Raw genomic sequence first — 27151 nt, 5'->3', positions numbered from 1 at the left:
TATTAATATGTAAAAAAAATGAAGTGTTTCCAGAATTGCACCTAATTTCTGCCCCAAGTCACCCCACAGGTATGAAGGAGCTTTTTTTTGCTCTGCAGGGATGCCTACTTGCAGAGTATTTTCAATAGAGACAACATAGACCATCGAGACTAGTAACACAGTGTAAAGTGTAGGCAAGTTTCGCATTGCACAGCCAGAGCAGCCAGGTGTGGCTTGGCTAACAGGCCACTTTGACACCACTCTTCACTGCAGCAGAGTCCGTGGTATATGTTCAGGATGTGATTTGCACCACTGCTCCACTTGCCTGACAAGCTCATATGCCAAACAGAACACCAACAGGACATTCCAAGAATGCGTACCTGATGCAAGCAGCAGACGACGTTTGCTCCTTTCGTTGCACATACGCTATAGCTCATGCACTGGGTGAAGCAGTGTCAAACATTCAGCCTTAGCACCCCACAATCAGTGCCACCCATTGGCCAAGACCAAAACTGCTGACAAAACGAAACCTTGGTAGAAAAACATCCACAAGACAGCAAAACAGGTGCGTTTATTGCAGCCATTTGTCCTGCAACAAAGCAAACATGCATATGTACAAGATGAAACCAAGGCTCCAAATATACTGCACAGCAGCCAAACTTCTGCCTGCCATCGCTGTCCTGAATACGACATTGTTGTACAAGCAAAAATTTCAAGGAATCATGATCTGATGGTCACTAAAAGGAGACCACAAGACTTGACTACAGCATCACCAAAATAGTTTCATACATCTTGCTGCTCCTTAATAAACTGGCAGGCAAGTTTCATGTGAGTAGGTCTTTTGCAGTGACAACAGTAGCACAGTGAACGGGCATGTAACATAACTAAAGATGGCACTTCCACAAAGGAAGACTCAAAGCATTACTCTTCCTCAAGGGACCTCAGACACCCATAGATAACAGCCGTTAGAGTAGATTACTCCTGAATAAGCAGCATAGCTTCAGACCTCGTGGAATCTTTAGCCTAATGCCTGTAGAAGGGAAATGTCACCAGCATCAGCATGGCAGCTAGCAGACGTGACGAACAATGACCAACTGGAGTGCAACAAGCCTAGTTTACATTACAAAGACAGTCTACATTTCGAATCAGCAGGCTCAAATGTGGAATACAAAGAGTCTGTTACATGCATGTCTAATACCCCTGTCACACGGCCAGTTTCAATCACCCTCGAGTCGAGGGTCTTCGAGATTCTCAATCGCCATCGAACTCGCCGCTGCTACACGGCAAATCTCAATGGCCATTGAAATGGTTCTCGTGTCTTACTCTACGCTTGTGCGGCGCCACAATCGCTACTTTATATTTTACAAAAATAACAAAAATATTTGATAAATGTATACGAAATGCTTAAATACACGCATACGCGCATGTCGTTTAAAATCCTTTTAATTGGGCGCACGCGACGGACAGATGCAGACACTGCTGTAGCCATTCTAATACAAGACGAGCCAAAACCATGCCAGTCCAACTGCGTCGGAGCGCTGCTTCGTCAGGCTTAAGACCGAGGAAATCGCCATGATATCTGAAAAACAAGAGCTATTTTTCTCTTGAAACTTTATGCGAGAGTAAGAATGGGCAAATCGAAGGCGAATACAACAGCTTAGAACACGATATTGCTTTGAGGGATTAGCGACGAAGCTGTTATCGCTGTGAAGCGGGCGGGCAGGATGCCGCCATGTTGTCAACGTTAAGTACGCAAGCAACGCAAAGACTGCAACGCAAAATTAATGCTCTTAATGCACTTAAAACCACTCTAATATATTTTAAAAATAATTTTACAAGCTGCTTACATTAAATTTTATGCGAATAATGTTTGTTCATGTTTCTGCACCGTGAATGTGTCGTGTACGAAAGTGCGCTTGGCGCCGCTCGGAGCAACGCTAGCAACCTTGGGCAGCGCTCGAAGGCCCTCGAAATCTCGATGGAGTTCTGCGCTACTCCGTTGACTCGATAGGCTATTGACTCGATCGCCATTGAAACTGCCCGTGTGGCAGCGCTCGATCGCCTTTGAGTCGATAGACTATCGGTTCGAGGGCCCTCGAAATGCCCGTGTGACAGGGGTATAAGTGATGGCAACAAAAATTCTCCAAGCTGCGTCGCATAATGCACTGCCCTCCTTGCAACTGCGAAGATCTGGTTGTTGCACATATAGGGCTATTCTAGAGGTGTTTGAGGCCATTAACTGATAGTTTCGAAGATAATGCACAGTATACAACTCTAGTGCCAGAGATGAGTAAGCCACAAACCATCAACCACAGAGTAAATTCACTTCCGACAGTGAGGAACAAAAAGCAAGCAACAGCTGTTTCACGCCCTGAAGCAGTTGATGGTAGTCGAAGTAACTCAAGTGTTAAAACACCCAGACCTTGCTTATGGCAAACTATGTGATTCCTCATGAACCTGCAGTACGTGTCCTGGTTAAAGGCATTTCGACACCAACTCAGTGCTCACGCAAGACAAAGCAGATGGCCCCAGTTGAATACCTCTGCCAGTTGTTTTCACAACCTGCAAGCAGGACAAAAGCTAGGACTAGGCTTTTCAGTATGAAACATGTGGACCTGTGCACACACGTGAACAGCAAATACCGTGCCTTGGGATCCAGGTCCTTGAATGCAGGCAAACTGCTTGCAGCTAGTGTCAAGGCAACATCTTTGCGAGTTTGGTAGAATAACGCTCCTTATGTACAGCACTTGTCACATGGCCTCGTGGTGCAAGACACTGACATGCACAACTAAAGGTGGTGCCAAGGTTCAGAACTAATGTCGCTTGCTTTCTTCATTCCAGTTCTATTTGCTGGTACGGACAATGCACACTAAATATTCGATATCAGACAAAAACATGGGCACGCATATCACCTGATGTACAGCACAAACACACAAAAGAACGGTAATACAGTAATCCCTCGTTATAACGAAATCGCTTTACTCGAATTATCGCTTTATTCGAAATTTTTTCCAGTCCCGACCCAAATACATGCATTTTAAGCCGCATTACTCGAAGCGCACGAAGAGCTTTAGCCGCTTAGAGCGAAGTAACGAGCGGAGAGATCGCCGCCGCTCGGCGACCCTTTTGCACGTGCAGTGTCAAATTAATACCGCTGACAAATTAGTCTCACGCAGGCCCAGAAAAGGCCACAAGAGTACCAAACCTATGACCGGTGACCTGCCTAGTAACGGGTACCAAGCAAGTGCCGAGTGCCCCCAGCTGTTTACAGTGGAGCAAACGGCAACCCGAAGTTCGAATGCATAGGCGGCGACCATGGCCCCGTGCAATCTTGGTCTATAGCAGGGGTTGCACGCACCCGGTAAGAACTTGAAATAGCCACAGCTCACTGCCTTTTTTTGCACCCGAATAGCGTTTTGCATCACTGAATACATTGTATTTTGACTTCCTTGCACTGGCGGCGCAATTAACGCCCGACTGCTTTAGCTTTTCTCGGGTGGTCGCATATAGCGAATTACCGCTTATAACGGATTTTTTCGCCGTCCCGCTGACTTCGCTATAACGAAGGATTACTGTATATGGATGCCCTCTGGAGAACACGACCAGTGCCATCAGCTTCAAGGCCTAAAGGCCACCCTTCTTTGGCTCCATACAAATCTCTCATTGCAACACAACAGGGCTGCTGTGACTTCAGTAAAATAGCCTTGCTCGACCAACTTTCATGTATCACTCACATCAAATCTGCGCTCTCAAACAGCAAACAAAAAAACTGAAAGCAATTCTATAAGACACTCACACCATACTCGCATTTCGAAGTCACATTTGGGTCTCAACTTTACAGTGAGCGGCCCAATACTCAGGCGAGACAAGACTTTCATGCATGTTATGCAATTCATTAACTCATGCCTTCACACCGTGAGAGCATTTTCTCCTGTAAAACTCCACCAACAAAACAATCGTGAAACCCTAATGTTTGCTTCAAAAGGCACCTGTTCATCATGCCAGTGCTCTTTCACGTACTGAACAATTGCCTGCCTGGCAATCATAAAGCAAGCAATGGATACCAGACATCTTAGCATAAAGTTAACTAAAAAGGGAAAAGAACATTTGCACAGTGACATCTGTATTGAGCAAACAAGCAAATGGTAGTCGCTAGAGCAAGAACTGAAGGATCAAAAATGTGCAAAAACAACACCAAAATAAAAGCCTCTAATCAATGCATGCCGATGACACCAAGAAAATTTGACACAGTGCCAAGTTTTGCAGCTGTCACAACTTGAACGTAAACTTGAACGTAGCTTGCACAACCACGGTATCAGTTCAAAGCTATGATGGTTCTTGCAGTCTTTTGTAGCGCAGTGGTGGTGGTCCTAAGTAATCATGGCCAGTAAGGCTGAGCTTGTTTTCCTTTGCCTTCGGTCGTCACAAGTTGAAAGGTCAGGGGTCGCTGGACCACTTCATACCTTTGCACCGCCTAAGTAAACGGTCACACCGTGAGAACTTTTGCGGTGTCTCCAAGTGCTTAACCGCGACCTCTAGGTTCATACAGAAAACAAGGCTGCATGCATCTGCCGAGCAGGGTGCCAGGCAGTATTATTAATACCTCACTAAACCACCTTACGGCCTGGTAAAGCAGCGAGGGCTTTATGCATGTTTAGAGGAGTAATGCTGCTGTACCACTTCGCATGTCAAGTTTCTGCGCTTCGCAAAAGCTGCCAATGCCCCCCTTCCTGGAGCAAAAATCAGAGAAAGATATAGTTTACAGACAGGGAGGCCAGCCAAAAGTGCGCTCACTGACTACGACAGCTAAGTGTGGCTGTCGACAGAAACCTAAGAGGGCTGGACAGCGCCGTCAGCTTCCCGAAGAGTCGGACTCGGCTGCTGTCGTCGTCGCCGCGTCCAGCGTCACGGACTCGGTGAGACTCTTGTGCTTGTCCGTGCATGAGATGTGGACTGATCCATCACTGCAAGAAAGCAGAAATGGAGTTGCCTTTGGATGTGATCTGCTGAGGCACAGGCTACAAGAACAAGGAAGAATAACGGGAAGGCATCAAGAAGCATTAAAGCCTGCCCTCGGCACGCACGATACAAAGGAGCTTTCATAGCTACACCCATTCTCTGCTCAAAAAAAAAATGTTGCGTCACAGCGAATTGGAATAGGTGTTACTATAGGATCCAAACCTCTGTCTCATAAAGAAAGTGTGTTTCCTAGAGCAGCTGCAAGTTGCAAGTGCAACACATTTTAGTTTGTCTAGTGTTAACAGTTCAAGTTGCAAGTGCAACACATTTTAGTTTGTCTAGTGTTAACAGTTCAAGCATTTCAAATGTCGAAGTGAATACCATAAAAGCTCATTAATTCTAACTCGGTTATTTCAAACTTCTAGTTAATTCACTGATTCCCACGTACACGCACAGCCCTGTTCATTTCAAAGGGCAAAAACTCTTGATAGCACAAGCATGTTGGCATCCTTAACAGTGAATATGAACTAGGTAGGCTCCTGGCTTTGATCACTCCTAGCAGATAACGGTCAGATCATAGCAAGCACAACATGCTGCAAATTCACTAGTCATGCAATACAATGAAAGCAAAAAACAAGCCGGCACGCATGAGGCGGAATGTGCATTTGGCTGACCAAGCCAGTGCAGTGCCTGGGCACTGGCAGGTTTTCATTGTGCCACAATTGCTGGGTCTGCAATCATGTGGTGCTCTCACAAGGCAGTTGAGGATCGTCATCACAGTCGTGCTTTTTTTGTTGCCATGGTGGATTTTTACTGTCACCTTTTCCGCTGCCTCGGCGCACTGCCCGATGTGCACTGTGCCTGAGGTGTCTCATCCACAATGGAAGCCATGGTGAGCTGGGGAAAATACTCAACAAAGGATCTGAAGACAAAAGTGGAGGTATTGTGGGCAGTGGAATGATATGCGAGACAGGTTGCAAAGAAGTACAACATTAAGTAGAGCACATCAACCTATGTGAAGAGCAAGGCTCAACCAGTGACGCCTTTCAAAGGACAATTATGAAGCCCTTGCATAAAAGGCCATGGAGGTCAGCATACTGTATAAAAGCGTGTAAGGACCACACTTTTTTTTCCAGATTTGAGGGTCAATTTTTGGGGTGCGGCCCATACACGCGATTTATGAAAAAAAAACTTGTTTAAAAGTAAACACACACCAATCGGGAAATCAGCGGCATTTATTCTGCGTTCAATTGCCACTCGCGGTGTATTCCCACTGCGAGCTGGTGCTGTGCTCCGGTGCACGCTCATCCCACAAGAAGTCCCGCAGCATGGGCGCTGTCAACACGTAGCCGTTGTTGCTCGCTTCCATCACTTAGCAGAACAGCTCTTCTTCCAGTTCAGAAAACTTGCATGGCTTGCTTCGGAAAGCACGCTTTTTGCAGCTTGTGTTCCTCAATGCATCCTTTTGGTTGCACCATCGTCGGACGCACTTCTCGTCTACATCGAATTTTTTGTCCGCCACACGCTTACTGTGTTCGATAGCAAACACCCAGCCGTGTAGCTATTAAGGTGCTTGCTTTATCGTGCTAAAACTGCAACGCTCCACGGCAGCCTGCGAAAGCCGCAACACCCGCGCCTTTGACAGCAACAAAACGCTAGAGCTGATGCCAATATGAATAGCGGGAGGTCGCGGCGGAGGAAAAAGTTGACGATGATAATGAGCCGCGGCCTCTGGCGCCATCTGTGGGCGGCACCTGGAAGCTCCTGTGCGCATGCGTCGCCTCCGCGATGAAGTGTACCGTTGCTCGCAGCCGAAGGCTATTCACACATGGGTCGTGTGGAAAGTATGGGTGCGGCCCTTACACGGAAAACACCATATGGCCCATACACGGGTGTGGCCCTTGCATGCGTTTATACGGTATCTCCCAAATTAGAGAATGCCGTTATCACAAGAACAAAGGAAGTTTGCAGCCGGAAAATTCTCGTAAGTTGGTCCATTACTGCTGAGCAGGCAGCAAACTTCACCAGCCAAATGGGCATCAGTGACTCGGTGTGTCAGAAAGCTGGTTGTCACAATTCAGCACGCATCATGGACTAACGTTTAGAATGTATGTGGGGAGGGAGCCGAAGTCAACAGGGAAGCAAACGAATAGTGGGTCTCCGGCGAGCCAAAGGAGCTCCTTGCTCTTTACTCACTCAGCAGTGAGTTTAATGACGATGATACGGTGCTCTGCTTCAAGCTGCTCCCAGACAAGATTGTATGTTACAAAAGAGCTAATTGTGCAGGCAGAGAGGAACAACAAGAGAATAACTATGATTGTGTGCGCAAAGATGGGGATGGAACAGTGACACTGTTGTCAGTGGAAACACAGTGAAGTCTCGTTGTTTTTGGAGGTAGGAAGATGCTCTCTATCAAATGTACTTTCAACAAGAAGTTTCGAATGATGTGGAGATCCTTAACAGAGCGGCTGCGTGTATTCAACCAAAAATTCACAGCACAGAACACAAATTTTCTCTTGTTTGTGGATTACTGTTTGGCTTGTTGCAAAGTCAGCAGGCTGAAAGCGATAAACTTGCCATTTTGAGCAAAAAACACAAGTGCTGTGCTCCAGCCTATGGATCTTGGAGTGACCCAAAACCGGAAGACGCTATATAGGCACCACCTCGTAGAGAGGATTTTTCTCCGTTTGGACAGTTGCAAATCTTACAACGTTGACATTGGAAAAGCCTACATGCTGGCAACATTGTCGAATGCCGTCACAATGGAGATGACCCCGAACTGTTTCCACATATGTGGCCTTGGTGAAGCCCCCAGAAGCCTAGCTACAATTCAATAAATTTGTGAGGTTTTGCGTGATGATGACCTCTTCATGCTCGGCCATGACAGTGCTGCTCTATCAGAGGGAACTGACTACGTGGACATGGACAGAGCAACAATGCTGCCACCACTGAATAGCTGCGGTGGTTTTGTTTAAAAAATTGAGCAAGAAAATGAAAAAGATGCTGTAGCTCACCATTAGACATGATTAATAAATATATTAAAAACAAATGAAAATTATGGTGTCTAATGTCCTGAGGAGACACAGGCAATGAGGAGAACCGTAGCAGAGCGCTCTGGATTAATTCTCATTTTAACAAAGACATCCTTGATATGAACAGAAATGAATGGCCTACGGAAGATCAACTGGGACTGCAGTTTCTTTATTCTGTTTGTAATTTTACAACAGCAGGACACCAAAGTGCAAAGAAAACTGCACCTCCAGTTCAAGTCTTCCAAACAGGGGCCATCAGCAAAGCAGCTTCTGAGCCTCACACTTGCTCTGAGGAACTACATTCAAGGCAAGGATGCCACAAGGACTACCGTTTATGCTTGTGTAAGGGCTGCACTTTTGACTGGGGCGCGAAATTTTTCTAGACTACAGCAGAGCCTCAATAATATGTCCCTTTTTTTATGCTGTGACACTCATTTTTATGACAATTAGCGCAGTTCAGTCGAATCCTACAAATACATTATAAACGGAAAGCATGGCTGATAGGACGCGAGCCCAACAATCACGAATAAACTGTAAAGAGTAAATGAGATTGACAGATCAGTTTACTGGCAAATGGCCCATGATTCTAAGCTAAGATCAAAATCCTCCGAAGATCTGGCACTTCCCTGATCGATGGTTGGTAGTGGCATGGCACGCGTGCGACTTGTGGCCATCATTGTGAGATGGAGTTTGCCTGACCTGCTTTTCCACATGCTTCACGACGAAGGCTTTACAAAAATAAACTATACACTCATTTTAACGCCAGGTTATTGAGTGGCAGTAAACTAGTGACAAGGTTAGACCTTTTTAGTAAACCGGGACTAGATTCAAAGGACTTTCACAGCAGCTTCGATGAAAGGCCCGCTAGGCCTAGCAACACCTGGCGAACGACTCGCTACTACAGCGCCCCAGCCTGGCAGGCAGTGCGCAACCCCAAAAAAATGCACCGCTAGCATGGGTGCGCCCCCTTCCAGATTTTAATGCACTGGCATAATTGGTCGTGGTGAGTGAATTCAGCTATCTGTGCCTGCTTCTTCTGCGTCACACAAACAAAAAATCCTAGAAAAAGAAGTTACATGGTTCGGATTTGAACCCAGGAATTTCTCGTGGGAAGCGAGTATGGCACCTCATAGCTAAGACGATTTTTATTTTTCATTATTGCAGGTCTCTCCTCAATCCCACGCACTAATCTTTCATATTTTCATAGCCACGAGTGCCGCATTACTGGATGGATAAAGGTGAACAAATTCTGTGCGCCACGGTAGCAGCAGTGGTGGCTGAACTTTCCATGACGTCATGCTAGGTAGCCTGAGAGAACAGAAGGTGGATTACGTACACAAGCTCCACCTTGACTGACGTCATGGAAAGCTACCGCGCGCTTGCCTATAAAACCTCAGTGCATCACTCAGTCGCATTGGCCCTGCAATTGCATGGACCAGGGAAAATGGGCAATGCCTTGGCGTGTCTTGAACAGCGTCTTAAACATGCCACTGTTGCACATAAAAGCAACAAAAGAAGAATGACACGGTAAGAACAAGACGGTGGTAGCAGTGGTTCAGCAGAAGTTAAAAAGAAGGTGTTTGCAATGGGCAACAAAAGGTGTTCGCAGTGATTTTTGCAAAAAAGCCAAGCAGTCATTAGTGTGGCTTGTTAAGAGCATTAAACCTTGCTCTTGCACAGCACGACCTGTCATTTTTGCGCAGCACAACTTTTTTCCTTTACGGGTGCTTACACCAAGCACACAAGATGAGTTAGGAGTACTGTGGCACCACATGTTCGCGGTTCCAGGTGGAGTCTGGCAAGCAGGACGACTGTCACGGTTGTGCCGTGTCATAGGCAGTTATCTATCACCTCCCAGCACAACGTACCACGCGGACAAAATTAAGCACACACGAAGCAATTTTATGGCTGACTATTTTTTTCCGAATTACCGGCTGCCAAGTTGAGAGCGCGGCCCTTACACAAATATAGACAGTATTTGGCACCCCCATCTGCCAGAAACAGTAACTCAACAGCACAAGCATTAGCGAGAAAATTATGAATTATCAAACTATTTCACCACAGTGCCAGCGTAATTTCTTTTTGAAGTGAAAAGCTTCACTACGCTAGGTAAAACCGCTGCCGCGTAGTCCGGAGAATGGCCTTGAACGGCCCTCAGTCAAAACACATTAGCCGCGTATGACCATATGTGGTACAGTTTGGTGTTGAACCCTTGAACCCTAACCTTGACCCATGACCTCAATACGACCTTTCACCTTTGACACTGGGTGACCTTTGGTTTGCCCTCCTTGGACCTTTTGAACATCCGATGGGGTGACATGAAGCCATGTAATGACATCCGATGGTGGTGTCGTAAGACCAAGTAATACCTCGTCATAGCCATGAGGTCAAGTAAGTATATATAGAATGGCTGTCACGAGCGTGTAACAAAGCTGCCATGGACGAGCCTTAGACGCTTAGCAAGTGTGCTTGCTTTTCGCTGAATTCCAGAGTTAGCCAAGTTAAGGGGGGACACGGGTCTTTGAGACCAAAAAATGGCCAAAAAACCGATTTTCTGAAAATAGCATTTTCGGAATCTTCAGCTATTATTCTCCAAGTTCACCAGTTCTCTTCTTCCAGAAGTCAGTAGTTTCAGGGTATTATTGAGTTTAGATCACCGCGCAGTCTGAATTTGCGCAGGAGCAGACGAAAAAACGGCACATTTTTCATCGTGCGGAGCCGGCGTTCCACCGTACCGATCGCGGCCATGTTGGGCTCGTTTGAAAGAGCGCTCTCTAGGCTTCAATTTCCCGCCATTGCTGGCTGCAAGCCCTCAGTGGCCACCAAGAAAAAGAGCCACAAAAAAGCAAAAAATGCTGGGTCTGATTCGCTGCTGAGCACACGTGACTGAATCGAGCCATCCGATTGGCGGATTCCGCCATGCATCGTCTGCTTGAGCCAGCGTTGGAAGCGTCGAAGACGCCATTTTGTTGACAGTCGAGACCGAGGTCCAACGATGCCTCTCAATAAATTTCGTTCGCGCCATAAATTCGGTAAAAAGAAGAAGTCCGCACGCGGTGACAACTTCCGAAAACGTCCTGCGTCACCCGAATGCTCTGAGAACGTGCAGGAGCCAGTGGCAAGTGAAGTCCCCGCGGACGAAATAGGCCTAACGAGCTCAGCGACGTCTACGCACAGCGGCCGCGTCCGCTGCGACACAACGATGCTGCAGCCTTCGGACTTGCTTGAAAATAAGCGAAAAGCGGAAGGAATTCTGCAGGAGCTGGAATCGACTGCAGCGACGAAGAAAAAGCTTGATTTCATCGGAAGCTGTGACGACTGTCCCCTTGACGGTACAGACGGTCGCCGTGCGGACGATAGTGCTTTCTCTATTGTGAGTTTAGACTCCTTCAACGAACTGTTGCGTGCCGTGAAGTGTAGAGTGTGTGGCGGAGATGTGCACGTTTCTAAAGGGAATCGCGAGTATGGTTTAGCGGTGAAATTGTCCCTCGTGTGTGTGAATTGCGGAGACACTGCGTCGGCATGGAGCTCGCCACGCGCGGAAGGCAGCCAAAAGATAAATCCGTTTGCCGTAAACATTCTTGCTGCACGCGCGATGCAAAGTACTGGAAATAGGCGAACCGCGCTAAATGATGTGTTTGCTGCGATGAATATATCGCATCATGGCCTGCACACGAAAACGTGGCAGAGCTATGTGAAAAGCAAGCTGACGCCCGCAGCAACACGCGCAGCCGAAGAAGTGTTGAAGGACAGCGCAAATTCTGTTCGGCAGCTCTACCGCGAGCTGAACCTTGACAACCCCGGAAACATTTCCGTCTCTTTTGATGGTTCGTGGATGACTCGGGGTCATTCATCCCGCATCGGTGTCGGTGCAGTGATTGAACTTTTTACTGGGCTCGTCCTGGATTACGTTGTGTTTAGCAATTTCTGTGCCGGGTGCGAGCGCGGGCCTAAGGACGACGACCCGTCCTATCAAGCATGGAGTGACAGCCACTTGTGCCAAAAAAACACGGACAAAAAGTCCGGTGAAATGGAAGTACAGGCAGGACTTGTGTTATTCGAAAGGTCATGGGAAAAACATGGCCTTAGATACACAACTGTCCTTTCAGATGGCGATAGCCGCACATTTCTTGCACTGCAAGAATCGTCTGTGTATGGCTATATAAAAATACAAAAAGAAGACTGCACGAACCATGTGCAGAAGCGAATGGGCACGGCTCTGCGCAATGCAATTGCCAAGCATAAAGGCAATGCAAAAGAGAGCCTTAGTGGCAAAGGAAAGCTAACAGGCGACCTTGTCACTAAGTTGACATCATATTACAGCTGGGCCCTGAAATCCCATGCTGGAGATATTGGAGCCATGCACAAGGCCGTGATGGCGACATACTATCATGTAACATCAAATGATAGTGCAGCGAACCACACTTTGTGCCCAACAGGCCCAAACTCATGGTGCCGCCAGAACGCTGCTGCAGCCAAGGGCGAGCCCGCTCCCAAGCACAGGTATAATTTGCCGCCACATGTGTACAAAGCACTTTTCCCCATATATGAGCGCTTGGGAGACCCAAAGCTACTGCAGTGTTGCTTGCGTGGCAAAACTCAAAATAATAATGAAAGCCTGCACTCGCTGATATGGTCGCTTGCACCAAAGGAGAGACATGCTTCACTGTTTTCAGTTCAAGCAGCCGTTGCAGAGGCTGTTGTCCGCTTCAATGCGGGAAACCTAAAGGCATCTTTCCAAATACTGAGCGAGCTCAGTATGAACCCTGGCCAACATAATATCAGGAGGATGACCGAGAAAGACAGGCGCCGGACAGCAGAATCTGCACGCAAGCGTGCCTCTACTGAAACCATGCATCAGGCACTGAAAAAGCGCCATTCTAGTCAAACCAAGCAGTCTGACTACATGCCTGGTGCTTATTAGCCCTTAAGAAATGTAAATATGTATATATCTTCATGAAATTTTGAATAAATTATGTCTAGTTTGTTTTTCTCAATTTTCTCAAAACGCAAATTTTGGACACCTGCTTGTTTTAGTTTGTCGATATCTCTGCACCTATGATGGGCAGAGATGTATTTTTTTTTGCTAAAGAAAGCTGGAAGTGCAGTGAGTGCAATGATCGAAGCAGAACTCTTTAATTAACCTTCAAAACTTTTTTTATTTTGCAAAGTTCATTGAAGCATGATAGGCAGAACTTGAAGGATGGTATTCCAAGTGCTGCAAAATTGCTAATAAGGGTAAAATGAAAAAACTGCTTCGATCGTTGCACTCTCTGGTCATTGTACTACGTTGCCATGCATTAGAAATAATTTTTTATAGAGCCAATTTTTCTGCACGGAGGTACTAATAATTGAACAATGAAAATTAATTATTTCATTGACTAATTGACTTCGAAAGAAAAAAATTACATATTTGAAACCAGCATAAAAAACTGAACAAATTTGTATGATTTCATCAGGATAGGCTTCAAAATAAGGAAAATAGCTCTAAGACCAGTGTCCCCCCTTAAGCCACTGCCAATCTTTTTTCTTAATATTCTCAGCACTGATTGGGAAAGTCTGCAAATGTCAAAATGCTTTCCTACCACACCTTCTGTCAATTAAACTGCATTTCTACAATTAAGGCCCCCATTCTGCATCCTTTTTTTTTTCGTACAAGCGTGGGAGCATGTCTGCTCCACATCTGTGGACGTTGCTGACATACTCCGAATATATGGCCTCTTCATTATTTGTTTGGTTTAAACTGACCTACTCTTAGAAATATAACTTCTGAGGACTCGCTATGTGATTGTCTCCTGCAGTCAAGCTTCCCTGCACACCCCCGCTCTATGCCTAGCTTTGCCATCTAGCAATGGAGGGCACCTGTGCCTGCATAGCAAGCAGTAGCAAGTTCAATATAGACAATAATTTGCAACACCCTTGGTCTACATATCAAGGTTCGACTGTACAATAGAACCAGGAAGGAAGTTTTTTTGGATACTGTATTTACACGAATGTAAGTCGACCTATTTTTCAAAATTTGAACATCCAAAATGGGGGGGGGGGGGGGGGGGGGGGGGGGGGGGGGCGACTAATAATCGAAACGAAAACACGGCACTATAGTAAAGGAGAGACAAACGAGATATCGGGCATGCTACAGCGTGGTTGCATTTTTGCTGCGCGTTTCCGTCGCATCGCCCTTGGTGCTGTCCTTGAGGAATGCTATGTCAGCAGCTATCCCCTCCTCCCCGCGTGGGCGGCGGCCAGTGGCGGCTATCGATAAGCAACAAATTGGCACCCCACACATGGCTGCAGACTGCTGATAATAAGCGGCGGTGGCCCGATAACACAATCACGTTCTACGGGAAGCTCAAGCGTCCAAGTTTTCTTTTCACTTTTAAATGCACGCTCGGCGCTCAAGGGAGCGTTGATGGAAGGGCCACTGTTCCAATCGTGGCAGCACTCCCACTCAGAACGGCAGTGGTACCGAGGAGTGTCGGTAGCCAACGGAAGAGCCGAAGCCATTCACGCATAGCTTCTCTTTGGCTCTGACGCGTTTGACTACTGTCGCCGCGTTTCACAAGTTTTTAATGTTGTGCTTCGTCAGCTGTCATTTGTGCTCCAGGTGCGGCAAGCAACTAGCGCTCGTTCACGGCTACATTCAAGATGGCTGCCATTCTTTATGCCGAAGAAACGAACAGCTGCACGCCAGGCCGCAAGTTTGACGTTCGAAACGGGTGATACAGGTGTGGCAGCGGCAGCGAGGAAAATTTTCAGCTGTTCCACGCGGTGTCGTGATGCAGCTGTTTGCGAAGTATGGTATTTAGCTGGACGACAACGTTAGAGCAATGTACTGCGGGACGGCAGCAGCGATCATGACGGCAGTGCAAGGAAGACGATGGCGTAAGTGCGGACGAGTAGTCCAGTGACCAACACATTTTCGTTTTGGAATGTGCCCACGGGCACGCTCGCGCGCGACAGCTGATAGCAGCTGGCTACAAGCGGAGGCCGCAGGATAGTGCTATCGCGTTCTATTATTAAAGGCCAAGAATAAATGACCTCCAAGTTTTTTTTTTTTTTTCCAGAAATGTGATTAGGGGGGATCAACTTACAATTATGTAAATACGGTACATCGGTACTTGTGCACCTTTGTGCACATTGTTTCAGACAAATTAAAGTCATTTAAGCCCCCTGTTGACTCTTCAACTGCCTACCATGGCCATTTCATATGAACACTGCTCGTGAGCCAGGTGCCATCAACTTTGATGGAATCGGAAGTTGGTTCTTTAAAGCAGTCCTCTCACACCAAACACATTTCATGCTTTCCAGTGTGCCACATCCATCTGTGGCACACTGTGTGTCACACTGTGTGTGTCAAAGAACAGGCACATATTTCCAAACCATCAATGGGGCATAAAAACATTTCCACCAAATACTTCACCTCAGATACTGTGCTGCTCATAGCTGACACAGTACAGTAAAAACCTCGTTAATTAAAATTAAATGTTTGTCTAATAAAGGTAGTGTGTTCCCTGTAACAAAACTTTTCCACTGGTTGCAATTCTTTTTTTGCTGCCTGCGGTTAATTTGAAAGCCCAGTTCATTCAAATGGTCTTTGCAGTCCCAATGACTTCAAATTAGCGAGGTTCAGTAGAGTGGAGAGCTGGGCGAGTCGGTACATGATTGCAGAAAAAAGACCAGCGCAAAGAATGGGGACAGAGGACCAGCGTCGTCCTGTGTTTCTGTTCTGTGTCTCCGTCCTTTGCGCTGGTTTTCTTTCTGCAATCATGTACAGACTCGCCCAGCTCTCCACTCTACTGAACCTCGCTAATTTGAAGTCACAAAGGACTGCAAAGACCATTTGAATGAACTGGGCTTTCAAATTAACCACAGGCAGTAAAAAAAGAATTGCAACCAGGGGAAAAATTTTGTTGCAGGGAACACACTACCTTTATTAGAGAAACTTTGCGATTACCGTATGACGCATGCCCACGCCCCCTCCCGCCATTCCCACTTCATCCCATCGCCGCACTTTGTTTTGTAGTTTCCCACAGGATGGCATCGCTTGCGAACAGAAGGTGAATGGAGTACACAAACTCCATCTCCGTTGACGACACGGAAAGCTACCGTGCACTTGCCTAGAAAACCTCTGGGCGTCGCCCAGTCGTATCAGCCTCGGGCCAAACATAGGTAGATCAGGCAAAATGGGAAGTGAAGAAAGATCAAAAGCGAGAACATGGCACTCCGCCCTGCCTTCCACACTCGAGTGCGGCTTGAAGTGACAAATCAAACTGCCCACTGACCTGTAGTTTAGATCCCGGCATAACACGCTCCAAGGAGATTATCGGAAGTTTGCTCCCACGCTACCTAAAACTCGTCTAAGGAAGCAACCGCGAGCACAGACTTGCCGGGTAAACACCACGCAATTCGAATTTTCTTTAGCAGAACCGATTTGCATACCATTGTAAATTTTTTGAAACGTGGATGTCCTGCCGGGAACGGTACCGGCACGGGGTGCGTACTGCCTGCAGCTCGTCTAAAACCACCCCAGACCACGCTTTTTCATGTCGCATGCTGTAAGTTGTATCTTTGAAAATTGTATGTTTGTATCCCCCTGCAATTATGCCTTTAAGGCGCTGCAGGAAATGTGAATAAATAATTAAATAAAAAGCTCGTCTAAAACCACCCCAGACCACGCTTTTTCAGAGAGGTCAACTTCTATGCAAAAGTACTTACTGTAATCAGAGATGCTGGTAACCTAACCTACTAGCCATGGCACACTACTAACAGAAATTGTGCAGGTTGACATCGCGTACAGTCAACGTGTTGCAGGCACGTTGCGCTGTTGTCCTGAGCAAGAATGGTCGCATGACTGTACACATGGCACTCCTAGAGATGATAGTGCTTTGATGCCAGCACCTCCGCTAGATGCTTCCTTGACCACTACCGGGCTGAGGAGGAGCGACAAGCATACATATCGCTGCCTCCAGTCCAACCGTGCCTTTACTGTATATTGACGAAGCTCTCAGAGCATGGAACTTTGAAACCAGCGTCCACGGATGCCATCGAAACGCTAAGGCACCTGTGTGCTGCGCGATGTCAGTGCACGCGATGTCAGTGCAGTTAAAGATCCCCAGATGGTCGAAATTATTCCCGAGCCCTCCACTACAGCACCTCTTTCTTCCTTTCTTCTTTCACTCCCTCCTTTATCCCTTCCCTTACCCCAGCTCAGGCGTCCCTCCATATGTGAGACAGATACTACGCCATTTCCTTTCCCCAAAAACCAATTTTCATTTTTCAATTTCACTGCAGTAGCCAACTTCCTTGTCTGCAGGCATGCACTTTAGTGGTCCACAAGCTGCATCATAGACTTGTTTTTGTGCTGGGGCGCTTTGCATATCAAGCACCGACATCACTATGCACCGCCACCTCGTGATTCCGAGCGGCTGTCACTTCACCGACTACAGCGAGATTGGGATCGGGCATTCCTGTATAGCACCTCAGATCTTTGAATTAACTGGGCTGTTGCAGGCCGCCACTTCAAATTATCCAATCAAATTTACATCAGAAATTATGGGACCTCAAAAATCCTTTGAACTGTCCAGGATTTCGAATGAACAGAGTTCAAATTATCGAGGTTTTGCTGTGCGTGAAGCACAGCAGGTACTCTACAGAAACTGCAGCTGGCTCACCTGCGGATGCTAAGACTTGCCACCAGCTTTGACTCCTCTTCCAGGCTGTCCATGCAAATCTGCCAACAATACAAATATCAAAACTCACATATTATGCCAAACAATGCAACAACCGAAACACCAGCACAAAAAGGGAAAAACACGTCTACTTGCATGGTCTGTAAAATCCATGGTCTACTACAACAGTTAAACCTCGAATTAACGAAGACAGTGAAATCGACAGTTTACTGTGCAATACTGAAATATCACTACATCAGAATTTGCCTCTTAGTATGCTCAGACTCTGCCAAGAACTAGCTGCAGATAACTCACGGGCAAAACCTTTATTGGTGATGAAAGTGATCCTTCTGCTGTTTATTTTATCTTCCTTTTATCTTTTTTTCCCACCTGGCAGGCAAAAGAGTGAAGACTGAGGTCGAAAGATCAGGTTTGCAGCGCTGCGTGAACTGAAAATCAGGTCCCTCCAACCAGTAAAAGCCGATTCACACGACGAACCATTCGCCCGCGGCCCGCACATCACGTGTTCATGCGTCACCAAACTGAGAGGCGTGCTGTCGGCCAGGCAGTTCAAGTGCCTCTCCCCTCGCGGGAATTAGCGGCAGCCCGCAAAGATGGGTGCGTTAGCTTTTGCAACCACCACTCTTACAAATATTTTGGCTGCCGCAGTTCGCTGAGTGACGTTGAACTGGCGCGCTGTTCTGACAAGCTGCACTGCGTTCCCTACCATGACAAAGCGATCGACTGGGCTAGCAAGACAGCCCAGGCCAATGAGGGATCAGACAAAGGGCTGCACCTGCACCATTCAATCGCAGTCATGGGTCGGAAGGAAAAACCAGTTTGACCAGCGTTGCCAAACGCTTTAAAATATTCTGGCAACAATGTACACCCAACGCGTCGTCTGCTCTTTTGGCCCGTCGCATCCGCTTGACATGACCGGATCACAGGCCAGTTTTTAGTGGTGCATGAACACATGATGCGCGGGCTACGGGCAAACGGACCGTCGTGTGAATCGGCCTTAAGTGCCGACGCGGTCCAAAGGGGGGACGAGCCGTATCAATTGGAGTTGGTCCGTTGCGGCATAGTTTCGTTTTCTGAGCTTTGCTACCAGCCCGCGATGACTGTGGCTGCTGGATGCACGTCTGTGAACTAAGCCCAACTCTGCGCCGGTTTGGAATCTAATTGGCGCACTGCTGGTCATTTTTTAATGCAAAAGCACTACTTCACTAGCAGAGCTGAAAAACCCGACATAAGCACCCGAGGTTTGAAACCTGACATGGCGGACGCCTTGAGCAGCTGCTTGGTCAACGCGTGGAACTGGCACCCCCCTTCCCCTCCGGGCACACGGCTGACAATAAGATCTTGCATGCGGCTGCGTTTGAGGCAGTGTTGCCTCAAGTGCTTTCACACGTCCTACTCGTTTAAACTACGTTAGAACCCGACCATTTCTTTTTGTCTTAGAAGGTGCCTGCTAGCGTTCCGGCACAAATGTGCGTTCCCCTCACCTCCGTCCACGTAGTCCATCGATAATGTGCGCTAATTTTCAGCTGCTCGTGTTGCTGCGTCGCACATGTGAAGGAAACCGCGGTAGGCCGTAATGTTTTAGAGTAGTCCAGACAGTTCTGCTTTGATATTCCCGACAGTGGGCATGCACTACAAATGACAGAATTGTGAAAAACTATCACTACCTCGCAGTATTTCACTGAAAAGCAGCCAATCACTGCCTATCTTTTTATTCTTTAAATTTGCTGTGGTGCGAAATTGTTTCAGGAAGATTTTTTGGTAGCCACTCGACCTTTTGTCCTTCGGATGATTTGGACCTTTTTTCGTTCCTTGAGGTTTTTACTCTGTTGCGAAACCGGCGCATATTTATCACTGCCTTTCACGTATATTTTATGCTGCGCTAATGAATTTAGCTACATTTGCACAGAGAAAGAGATCCAAAATCCTAATGCATAATACTGATACAGCAAATTGCATTCAGTCTTGGATCTCTAAGGTGCACTTCTGATAATTCAAACTTTGACAATTCAAACAAAAATCTCTGGTCCCTTGAAGTATGATTTAACAAGAGTCTACTGTACTACACCAGGGTGGCCAAACCCTGCGCTGGTGACGAAGTGCATTGTCGGTTCTTGTCACCAAATCAGGCTGCGTGCCAGGCCTGGTTGTGCAATTCCATCGACATGGAGAGTTTTTTTTTTATCCGGCGGAGAATTGCGTCAAATCAAAGAGGCATCGCGTTGCTTACCTCAGTGCCGAGTAATATCATTAAATATATTCATCATGCCTTGCAGACAACAGTGCAAAAATAATTATTGTAATCGGAGCATGCAAACACAAGTTATTCCGCTTTGAAAATTCAAAATAAAAAGATCCGATACTGATCGGGTTCGAACCCGACCGCGGCGGCTGCGTTTTTTTGGAGGCAAAACGCTAAGGCGTGTTTAAGATCCCCAGGTGGTCATAATTATTCCAGAGCCCTCCACTACAGCACCTCTTTCTTCCTTTCTTTCTTGACTCCCTCCTTTATCCCTTCCCTTACGGCCCTGTTGGATATATGAGACAGATACTGCGCCATTTCCTTTCCCCAAAAATCAATTATTATTATCATTATTACCCATTTCACTCACCCAGTACTGAGATTGGAGGCTACCAATAAGAACCATACCTAGTGCACATGCAGGGGAAGCTTGCATGCAAATGTTGCTTTGTCGGGGCAGCCCACAACCACACACTTTGACAGCGTTGAGCACCCCGTGTATATGGCACAGACAGGGCAGGGGTGACTAACAACAAAGGAAGCTCCCCAATGTTTCCTTGTTGATAGGACTGGAGATATACTGGCTCTCCCCACCTCCCTCCCCTGCTAACCTCACCTCCTGTCTGGCCTTTCTCTTCAAATTTTTGGGCAAGATGAGTCAAATGGCTTTCTTTTTTCGTTGCCATCTTGGTGTGATTTGAACAACGCTTGACCCCATGAAACTTTGAAGCGGAATGGAAAGTGTCGCCCCTATAGAATTATTCTTATTAGTAGGGGTGAGCGAATATTCGAAACTTCGAATACGAATCAAATATGTTTGATATTTAATTCATATTTGAGAAATTAATATTCGAGAATTTCCGAATATTAAATAATTCCCAAATACTCGCCAGCGATCATATACTGAGCTAGCTGACTTTCATAAATTCGACCGTGGCAAAACCACAATATCTGGGCAAATTAGCCAATTATCGAGTTAAAAAATTCCAGCAAAACAGTACAGAGGTGCTGTTCCGTTCTGTCTCCGTCGTTTATCACGCGGACCGATCGCATTCTGACGCCGCTAGGCTTGACCTTGTGCGAAATTCCATAAGATGGCTTTCCTACATATCACACGTGCTGCGAACAAGAGGTCCGTTCGATTCGACTGCACTACGTGAACTGTTTCTCGCGGTGCTGCACTTCGCCATTCGTTTCAGCGGTGCAAGATGGCGCCGTCTGCACGACGCCATTCGTTTCAAAAAAAGTGCAGACGTTGTGCAGGTCTAGTTCAGGAAAGTGCAGGAAAACTGTGCACCTCCTCAATGGTCGGTGCCGAAATGGTGCAGCTGTAGCCGCCATAGAAGCAGACGATGGCTTGCGCTTTGCGATAAACAGTGGATATACTCAAATTATTCCACTCGCTCATGTTAACAGTGCTTCACACGGGCCCGCCGACTGTCATGGAATGTGAGCGGCCACCCGAGAAGGCGGCGACGGAGGTGGGGACGGTGGCCCTCGCCGGCATCTTGCATCCCTCGACCATCATGCTCTCGACGGACCCGTAACCAGCGTTTTTCTTTTCTACTAATAAAGTTATATTAGTACTCAAAGCCGGTTATGTTAACTAAAGAGTAAACACGTGCATGCAGCGCATGATGCACGTTGTTGCAACAACCACTTAGCATGCAAGTCGGCGCGCACACACCTCAGTCGTGTTCAGTAAAAGAACACACGTGCGTTTCGCTTAGCTGCCGCGAGGTTGCATCGAGGCTGAGTCATGGCAACGCTTCGCTGCGATGTGCTGTTTGAAAATTCTTCACGCGGTTCAGGATGTTGGCGGCCGTTGATTTGGGCGCCACGCTGCTGGCTGCAATATGGTGGCGACGCCAAGGCTAGCAGACGACCAGGCCTGCACTCGATCATTCGTTTTGGAAGTAGGCAGCACTTGAACTGGCGCTGCACGCTTGCGGCACCGCCATGGCAGTGCTGTGGAACTTTGCAGAACAGGTGCAGGGAGTGCAGGCGAATCGAACAGACCTAAGATGGGGGACGACCTGCTTTTAACAATTGCAACGCGAAAGCACGTTTATTTTTTTAATCCTCTGGTAATGCGTTACATATTTAGTGCCCACGTTCGAAGAATGCGTCCTGTAGCCTTCATAACTCTCCGAGCGGGACCTCCGCCATCCCGTTTTGTAAGCTATGCTATGCAGGAAAGCCTACTTGCAGAATTTCACGGGAGCCTCCTGAAGGGGCGAGTAGAGTTGTCACAATAGGACAAGCGATCCTGTAAAAATCCCGCCTATTGCATGGTACATTGTCACCCATGCACCTCTTTAGTAGGCATAATGGCAGTTGTGACAACGATCGGAAGGCCCCTGTCGCTAGGTCAAAAAATAGCCCGGCCGCGTAGTTTCGGTTTGAGCTTCGCCGCTGCCACGGGCAACTGCAACTGTCGACCCGCGCATTTGTCGGTAGTCCAATCGCGGCTCCGCGCAGCTTTCGGACGCCAACTGGCGCGTCGCAGGCGATTTCTTTCTCCTTTCTAGATGCCAGTGTGTGTTCCCCGGCATCTTGTTTGCATTTGTGTTGTTCTTCCAGCACTCCAAAACGGGCGGCTCGTCACAGCCTATACATGTGTTAGTGCGACGGAGCCACCTCATAAGGCCTTACTGCATCTTCGCATTTTCGGAAGGTTTTGGGGGGGGGCATGGAGAATTTTATTAATAGAGGCCTCTCCGGATGAACCGGGCATTTCTTCCGGTCCACTGAACACCGAATGAATGAGGTTTTACTAGTCATGTTATTTTTTATTGCCAGTCTTGTCATTTTAAGGATTTTGTTTTGCATGACCTCATTACAGTTTCGATACTGTTATGCTGTCTAATCAAGCAGTATATACATTTCGGTGCACATCATGATTTTCTATATGGTACTGAGGCAGTATAGTTTTGTTTATTTTAGTTTTAAATACCATACACAATTTTGGAAAAAATAAGGGCAACAACATTTGCTTGTATATCATTTTCATAATTTTTTTCTGTACTGAACAGATATTCGGTATTCGATTCGATATCCAAAGCCATTTTTTCTTATTATTCGCATTTGATTCATATTCGAAAATTTATATCGTCGCACACCCCTACTTATTAGATTTCGTTCACTTCACTGCTTCTATTCAATTTTTGTGACATGCAAAAAGGTTTCAGTACTCAGAGGCAAAATACTTTGGATCAATTTCACGAGTATAAAGAAAAAATATTCCAAGGACGCCCAACCAACCAGAAAGACAGTGCCCAATCTGGATGCCACCTCATTTCCGCTGCCAAAGATGGCCGCTGCATTGCGACACCATCAGCACGAAACGAGCGTTTTTGGAGAAGATCAAAATATTAAATGTATTACGATTTAGGCGACCTCGTTGGGCATTCAGGAGTCACAACATCCCTTAGTCTGCATACAAGGAAAAAAGACCTCATATTTTAGCTACGTTGCAGGGCCCCTTTAGTTACAGCCAAACGGAGTTTTTGTGAACTACTGCACAAAAATTTGGCATTCAAATGCAGTGCTCACAGCAGATTCTGCCCGATCGCCAACAAGTACAATGAAATCGGCTGTGCCCTCCTGCAGGCAATATCGCCCTTCATGGAAGTAACGGTGCCTGGATGCCACCTGTGGAGACCAGGAATTCAAGCAGTGGCAAACATGCATGACACCGCACAACTCAACATTGACTCACCCTGGCCAGGAGAGTGGCATCTTGGCCCCCGTCACCACCCTCGTACACCTCGAGCATAGCGCTGCTCTCGCCGTCCACCCTGGCCACCGCTTGCTGCCACCGTGCGGGCACAGGCGTTCCATGCCCAAGCACCTCCATCAGTGATCCTTCCGCACCCGTCTGCAAAGGGAGTGGGGAGTGGCGGATTCGGCATAAGAGGTGCAATAACCATTCAACGCAGTGTTACAAACTAAAGCTCAAACTAGAGGAGGTAGGCGAGAAGCTTCCATCTGCTGACCAAGGCCTGAAGCAGAAAAGACCGTTCCACGACTACATTCACCATGCTACCACCTTCTTTCCTCACCCCACTCCTCACTCACTCACCCTGCTTTGGCGTTTACCACTCGCACGAAGGAGCCAATCCTCACCAAGGGTGAACACAACTGCCCAGACAAAGACAAATGCCTCTGTCGAAACCTCGGTCAGCCGGCTTGAGACTTCCGCCCTCTCTCCCTGCGTTCAAGCTTTCTCATTCTCTTCTACCGTGAAATGCTCCACGAGTGAAACAAGAATGATGACCTGGATTCCCTGTACACATTAGAAAGGGATCAAGTGTTGAACATGCGTAGCAGCTATGATGATGGGGCGGTCAGCGGAAGTGCAAACAAAGGCCAAGCTGCCATATAGAAAAGAAAAAGCAACTGCACTGCTGTGGCCAAAGGGATTTATGTTGAGACAAATGCAACCTGCGCTTATGTCTAAGCAACAACAATTACTTGCATGACGTTCATTACAAATACAGGCCCCTGAGTTGGTCTTCGACAAAGCTAGGAATATTTGCACAAAATGGACTGAATGTTCATGGTTGTAAATTTCCAAATTTATCAAAATTCAGCGCCACCAACAATTTTTTCAACTCAAGAAAAACAAGCTTGCTTGAACCGTAGCGACCACCTTTAAAAATTTCAGTACAGTCTGTTGGTTTATGCTGTGCCATTTAGTTTCTTCACACTAAATGACTCAGCAGTACATTCCAGGGAACCTTTCAAGGAACCAGACAATATAGAAGCATGTTTAGAAACCAACCCATTATCATGCAACTTCTTCACTGGCCAGGAAGCAAGTTCAGTTTTTACACTCTTATGTGAGCGTAGTGGAACACGCCCACACAGGCCCACGCTGGTGCAGCTCATGATACATTCCCCACAGAGACAACGATCTGTCTGGCTGCACGCTCCACGTGTCAAGACCACTACCAGCAATCTGCGGCCGTGACCTGCCCCTAACCACGACACTGAGATGGCGCCACAAGTTGCAATGCCTCTGAGAAGGGAGCCCACTTGACGTAGATGCTGCGGCTGAGTGCCGGGACCTGCACGTGCCGAGGAACCTCTCGAACCAGTTCTCCCCCGAGAGGACAGCAGTGCAGCCTGTTAGAGAGACAAGGTACAGCTATGCAATAAGCCAGCAGCACGTAATAGCACACAGCATATCAGATTTTGCAAATATGCAGCAGAAGCTTTCTTTGAGAAAAAAAAAAGATGAATAATTTACGAAGTTAAACTAAACGCAACGAAGGTGCGCTTGCGCAATCGCACCTTCAGATGCAAGATAATAGATATGCATGAGAATCTTTATGGCGCTCTGAGCAGAATGAAAAGCAAAGAAGCAGAAAAAAATTCATGAATAACAGCCTTTATGCAATACAGTGATTAAAAAAAAAGAGACAGTGAAAAAAGAAAATCAGACTAAACTAGGCCAAGACTAGGATAATGTGAGCTTGTTTCAGGCTCTCGGAATTCAGCTCACTTTATGCATGTTGCAATAAATGGTCTATTTGCAATTATCCTCTCTCTAAAAGGCTAGTTTATTCATTGCTTTATGTAACGCACATATGGACACACCTACTATATGTTTTTTAGGGGTACTTCTGTTAAGATTAACTTCTGATAAGGCACCCTGCAGACAGAGGTCCAGCTCCGTAGCGAGTGCAAGGGGTGCCGATGAAGGAACCCTGGCATTAGTCAACTGGTGCCTAGTAGACCATGGTGTGTGCAACTCCCACCCAGAAAACAAGAATGCGGGCGCAAAACCTGTTGCTACTCTCTGATGTCCTCATTGCGAAAGCCACCTCCAGAAGTTGCTGGTCCAGATCCAGTGCGAGGAGCAATAGTTCATAATCATCTGCTTAATTGTTGCATTGCGCATTCTACAGGCTGTCCACAGAGTCTGTAGGGAACTGTGTGTCTCTCTTGTATGCCCCAGTGTTGCAGCACTCCTTTCCAAAGCTTGCTGACAAAGGGCTTGCTGTTGCCACTTGATATAGAACAAGGTACACCATGTCAGCAGAACACTTTCACCATTTTGGCAATGATGGCCGTCGAAGTTTGTGCGCACAAGGGAGACAGTTTAATGAACTTGGTGAAGGTATCCAGAACAACTAGGATGTACTTGTGCTGCTGTGGTGTTCCGGGCAGGGGACCAAGAGATCCACACTGAGTTGCTGCATAGGGAGATGCAGGTGCCCCAGAACTGTCCATGCGGCCTTCTGGCTTCTTATGATGCGGTTTGAATGCCTGGCAGTCTTGCACATATCGGGATATGTCAGCCATGTGAAATGGCTCCGAACATGCCTTAGAGTTTTGAAAAACCCAGCATGGCTGCTGAGCGGATGGTCATGCTCCATTTGCAGCACCACGTCTTGCAGGTGTAGGGTAAGCCACGGTACAGCTTGCTCTCCCCGTGTTGACAGTTATACACCCTGTTCTGCTATGCAGCTTTCTTTGGCCAAATCCTAGACCATTTCAGCTTGTTTAGGGCTGCTAGGAAATACGCCTGCCTCAAGGTAGTACTGCTGCAACTGCTAAAATATTGGGTCTCCGAGTTGTTGTTGTGCAAACTGTCAGTTAGGGGGGATGTGTCATTCAAGTCAGCTGATGCAGCGTCAGCAAAGTGAATGGTTTGTTGAGGTGCCTCGAGTTCTATAGGGAACCATTCCTCCGGCAAGCTTGATGGTGCCGGTTCTGGATGGTCAGCGGGAAATGGGCTCAAAACATCTACTGGGATGTTAGCACGGCCTCTGCGATGCTTAATCATGTATTTGAGGCCCTGCAGCCACAGAACCCAACACTGTACCCGGCCCGATGTGCGGTATGTGGTCAGCATCCACGCAAGTGACGTATGGTCGCAGTGAACCTCGAAGGATGTAAATTCAATGTATGGCCTGAACTTATCAATAGCCCACACCACTGCTAAACATTCCCATTCCTGAACAGTGTAGTTCTGTTCAGCCGTGGTCAGGGTCCTGCTTATAAATGAGACCAGTTTCAGTAGACCATCCACTTCTTGCAATAACACTGCTGCTATGCCTACACCACAAGCATCGGTTTCAATGACAAATGATCTGTTGAGGTCTGGCAAGGCAACAGCCACCATGTCAGCCAGTGTCGTCTTGAGCAGCTCAAATGCTGCCTGGTGCTACCTGGCTCACATCCAGTCTGCATCTTTTTTTAGAGCACAGTGAGGGTTTTTGCCTTGTTTGAGAAGGAAC

General features: G+C 47.1%; 2 protein-coding genes across 2 annotated transcripts in view; one reads left to right on the top strand and one right to left on the bottom strand.

Annotated features, from left to right (window-relative positions):
- Positions 1 to 532: 532 nt before the first annotated feature.
- Positions 533 to 27151, bottom strand: part of LOC144107752 (heat shock 70 kDa protein 14-like) — an 86089-nt gene continuing 59470 nt past the window's right edge. The window contains 6 exon segments of the mRNA XM_077640911.1: positions 533 to 4943; positions 17642 to 17700; positions 23623 to 23781; position 24740; positions 24942 to 25009; positions 25011 to 25031. Coding sequence (XP_077497037.1) covers positions 4832 to 4943; positions 17642 to 17700; positions 23623 to 23781; position 24740; positions 24942 to 25009; positions 25011 to 25031 — 420 coding nt within the window. The 3' untranslated portion in view covers positions 533 to 4831.
- On the top strand, positions 10478 to 13323 carry LOC144106890 (uncharacterized). Its single transcript, XM_077639835.1, has one exon. It carries the CDS (start codon positions 10966 to 10968, stop codon positions 12892 to 12894), a length of 1929 nt encoding a protein of 642 aa, XP_077495961.1. The 5' UTR covers positions 10478 to 10965; the 3' UTR covers positions 12895 to 13323.

This window comes from Amblyomma americanum, chromosome 10, assembly GCF_052857255.1.
Source record: "Amblyomma americanum isolate KBUSLIRL-KWMA chromosome 10, ASM5285725v1, whole genome shotgun sequence".
In the NCBI taxonomy this organism is placed as follows: Eukaryota; Metazoa; Arthropoda; class Arachnida; order Ixodida; family Ixodidae; genus Amblyomma; species Amblyomma americanum.
The sequence above is the reverse complement of the archived record's forward strand: the minus strand, read 5'-3'. Positions and strand labels throughout refer to the sequence as shown.